Genomic DNA, 3,511 nt, shown 5'->3' with positions numbered 1-3,511 from the left:
CCGTGTTCATGAATTCGCCACATCGGACAGGTTCCTTAGCATTATCATGATGCACTGTGCCAAACTGAATAGGTTTAGTGGCGCCCCAAGATTCAAAAAACATTCAAATATTACTATCAATACCTGGTTGCCAGAAATAACCGGATCGAAATGTTGAAATTGCAACATGAAGACTACGTCAAGCGTAAGAAGGTCAGTTTCCAAGTGAGGCAGTCCACACATTTCCAATCCGGTAGTATTTGCTTGCAGGGACACGACTCATCAGACTCTAAGGTTGTTTTAACAAACGCCAAACTTGTTTCCCCAGAAGAGCCATGTTAAACGCATGAAGGTCACGATTTCGGTTTACAAACAGACGACCAAGCTAGTAATGGTCATTCATGATCTTCAGTTCTTCTTGTCCACCAATAATCCCGAAGTAGTCCATTGAGTTCCGAATAACACAATTTGGAAGTAGATAACAGCCAATAGCATATGTAGGAAGAGCCTGACCCACTGATTTAATGTAAACCTCTCTGCCGCCATACGAAATCAGATTTTTCGACCAGCCCTAAGCCCTCGAATGCAGTTTATCACGGAGGAAGGAGAAAACTTGGCGTTTATTATGACCAATAATTAAAGGAAGACCCAAATATAAGCCTGGATCATTAACCTCCTCAACTTCTAAAGTCTGCCATGTCTCAATATATAAAGCAGCCGAAGTGTGAGTACTAAATAAAGACTTGATTTATGAAAGTTTTTCTGCTGGCCAGATGCTCGAGTATAACACTCTAAGATCCCACGAATATGAATCGCCTCCTACATTGATGCCTGAAAAAAAGTAGAAGACAAACTTCTGCAAATAATAAGTGCGTAATAGGAGGTCTATTTCGACTTAGTTTGACACCCTTAATTTGTCTCGAATGTAATTTTTACTGCAGCAAAGAAGATAAACCTTGAGTACATACGAGGAACAAAAAAGGAGAGAGAGTAGGTCACACTGTCGTAGACCGCGTGTTGGTTGAAAAAAATCAGTTAACAACCCATTGATACGGATGCTACACGAGACAGTTGTAACACAAGACATAACCAGATCAACCCATGATTGATAGAATCCGAGACGCTCTAACATTTCCCGGAGGAAAGGCCATTCGATGCGGTCATAAGCCTTTTCCATATCTACCTTTAAAGCTACCCCGTGAAGATGTAGAAGATTCGGATTTAAAATGATAGAACACTTCATGAGCAGTAATCATATTGTCCGAACCTTGTCTTCCAGGCACAAAAGCTGCTTGGTTCTCATCGACACAAAATGACAATAGATGCTTCATACGATTCACAATACACTTCGACATAATCTTGTAGATGACTCGACGTAAGACTATCGGCCGAAATTGGGGTAACCGGATTGAATTGGATATCTTTGGCAGTAAAACCAAAACCGTTTGGTTGACAGATGATATGGGTAGTCTACCAGCTAGCAAATCCAAACTCAAAGCTGTGACATCTGCTCCCACCAAAGGCCAGAAATATCGATAAAAGCTTGCAGGCAGGCCGTCCATCCCTGTGCTTTTAATGGGTGAATCTGTTTAAAAGCTGAATAAACCTCCTCATTTGAAAACGGAGCAACAAGAGTGGCATTCATTTCATCCGTGATAACTGGTTGAACGGAACTTATCATGTTATCCATAAAAAATTGGCCATCCGTAGAGAATAATTTAGAATAATAATTGATTGCCTCTACATGGATGTCTTCGAACAGGTCAACCTATTCCCCATCATCATTATAAATTCTACGCACAAAATTCTTACGCCTTCTACGAGATGCACGAGCATGAAAATAAGGTGTATTACGATCACTATTTTGCAACCAATTACTCTGAGATCGTTGATGCCAGTACACTTCCTCAATTGACATAGGATGGTTGATCTCACTTTTTAATTTCGCAATCTCAAGCATTTCTGCAGTTGACAAAGGTCGTGAAAGCAAGTTGTCTATTCTTGCTCTGGCCGAAGCAATTTGTGCCTTATTCACATCACGACGTGCATATATTCCATTGCTTAAGATGTTCTCCAATATACTGGATGCGATCAAGTGTGGATCCTGAAGTTCCACTCCACATGTTGAACACGAAATCGACACCCTTTATCACTTGACCAACATACATCAAATATAAAATAGTCATTACAAACCCTTGGACGGACTGTAGGAGTGGAAGTCGAGCAAGCAATGGAAATGAAACAGTGATCATATATTGAAATAAACTCACTTGAAACACAGCTAGTATGTTGACTTAGCCATGAAGATGAAGCAACAAAATGGTCAAGTCTGGAACAAATGATGGTGGATTGCTCTCGACCTTTATGCCATGTAAACCACCCATGTCTAGACCGAATATCAGAAAGACCATTTCGGTTGAGTGCAGATCGAAATGCTTCCATTAAAATCGCCTCCCAATAGCCATGGTAATGACGATAAATTCCGTAAACGATCAAGCAGAGCCCAAGTGTCAGAATGCCGACGACGATCACTACGCCCATGCAACCCAGTGAATCGAAATTTGTCAGTCATACATTCAACAATTACATCAATATGTAAATTAGAATAAGAAAGTAGATTAACTGCAACAGTGGAATTCCAAAATAACAATAAACATGAACAAGTAGTACTACTGTCAACACAAAAGTAACCCTCCATTCCTAAACAATAATTGAAAAAGTCCAGACGGTAATGTCTTAGATGACTTTCACAAAGGAACAGAAAAGCAGGTCCTTTACGAGCTACTACAAGCTCCAGAGATCGAACTGTATGAGGGTTCCCAAGCCCCCGATGGTTCCAACATAAGATATTCATAATGGTCGGTGGGGCTGAACATCAGCCTCCGCCGAAACAACAGAAGTAGAAGTCACTTCAGATATTGTTAGTATAGAACAAGCATTCTTGACATCATACCAGGTAGGAGTGTCAAGTTGTTCTGGAAGTGGTCTCTTTAATGATCGAGTTGATGATGGAGCAGATTCAACATTGTTAGGGGAACTTGAAGTTGATGCATCTGTATTTAGATCAATTAACGCAGACATACTTGTTAAAGCAGGTACAAGTGAAATAATCCCTGGCCTAGCACGAGTGTTAGTCCCCATAGTCGCTGGAAATGAAACACGTAACTATAAGTAGAGAGAGGGCAGCGAGCAACCAAATGACCCACCATACCACACCGAAAATAGAAATTTGGAAGACGTTCATATTTTACTATATACAAAAGTGGTTTACCATTTGGTCGAGTACCAAGTGACATGCAACGCCGGAGTGGTTGACGACTATCAATAATGACCCAGATGCGAAGATAGGAGCCTAACCGAACAGCCTCAGTTTTGAGGTCCACTGTTAATGGTTCACCAAGTTTTTTTGCGATCAAATCCCCTACATGTGCATTCGTCCATCCCAACGGAAGATCATATACACGAACCCAGATTGGCATACCCCGAGAAGGGTCATAGCGTTGCAAAGCCACCAAATCTCTATTGAATTTCC

General features: G+C 41.0%; 1 protein-coding gene across 1 annotated transcript; it reads right to left on the bottom strand.

Annotated features, from left to right (window-relative positions):
- Positions 1-1,747: 1,747 nt before the first annotated feature.
- On the bottom strand, positions 1,748-2,520 carry LOC120200992. The gene is made up of 2 exons (XM_039201691.1): positions 2,173-2,520; positions 1,748-2,083 (listed from the first exon to the last, which is right to left on the bottom strand). Exons 1-2 carry the CDS (start codon positions 2,518-2,520, stop codon positions 1,748-1,750), a joined length of 684 nt encoding a protein of 227 aa, XP_039057622.1.
- Between the last annotated feature and the right edge of the window lie 991 nt (positions 2,521-3,511).

Source organism: Hibiscus syriacus, unplaced genomic scaffold (assembly GCF_006381635.1).
Source record: "Hibiscus syriacus cultivar Baekdansim isolate YM2019G1 unplaced genomic scaffold, ASM638163v2 tig00006731_pilon, whole genome shotgun sequence".
In the NCBI taxonomy this organism is placed as follows: Eukaryota; Viridiplantae; Streptophyta; class Magnoliopsida; order Malvales; family Malvaceae; genus Hibiscus; species Hibiscus syriacus.
The sequence above is the reverse complement of the archived record's forward strand: the minus strand, read 5'-3'. Positions and strand labels throughout refer to the sequence as shown.

Coding starts and splice junctions, on each gene's coding strand:
- LOC120200992 (XM_039201691.1), bottom strand. CDS start 2,520: ATGGGCGTAGTGATCGTCGTCGGCATTCTGACACTTGGGCTCTGCTTG. Junction 2,084..2,172: donor CTCCTACAGTCCGTCCAAGG/GTTTGTAATGAC, acceptor GTGGAACTTCAG/GATCCACACTTGATCGCATC.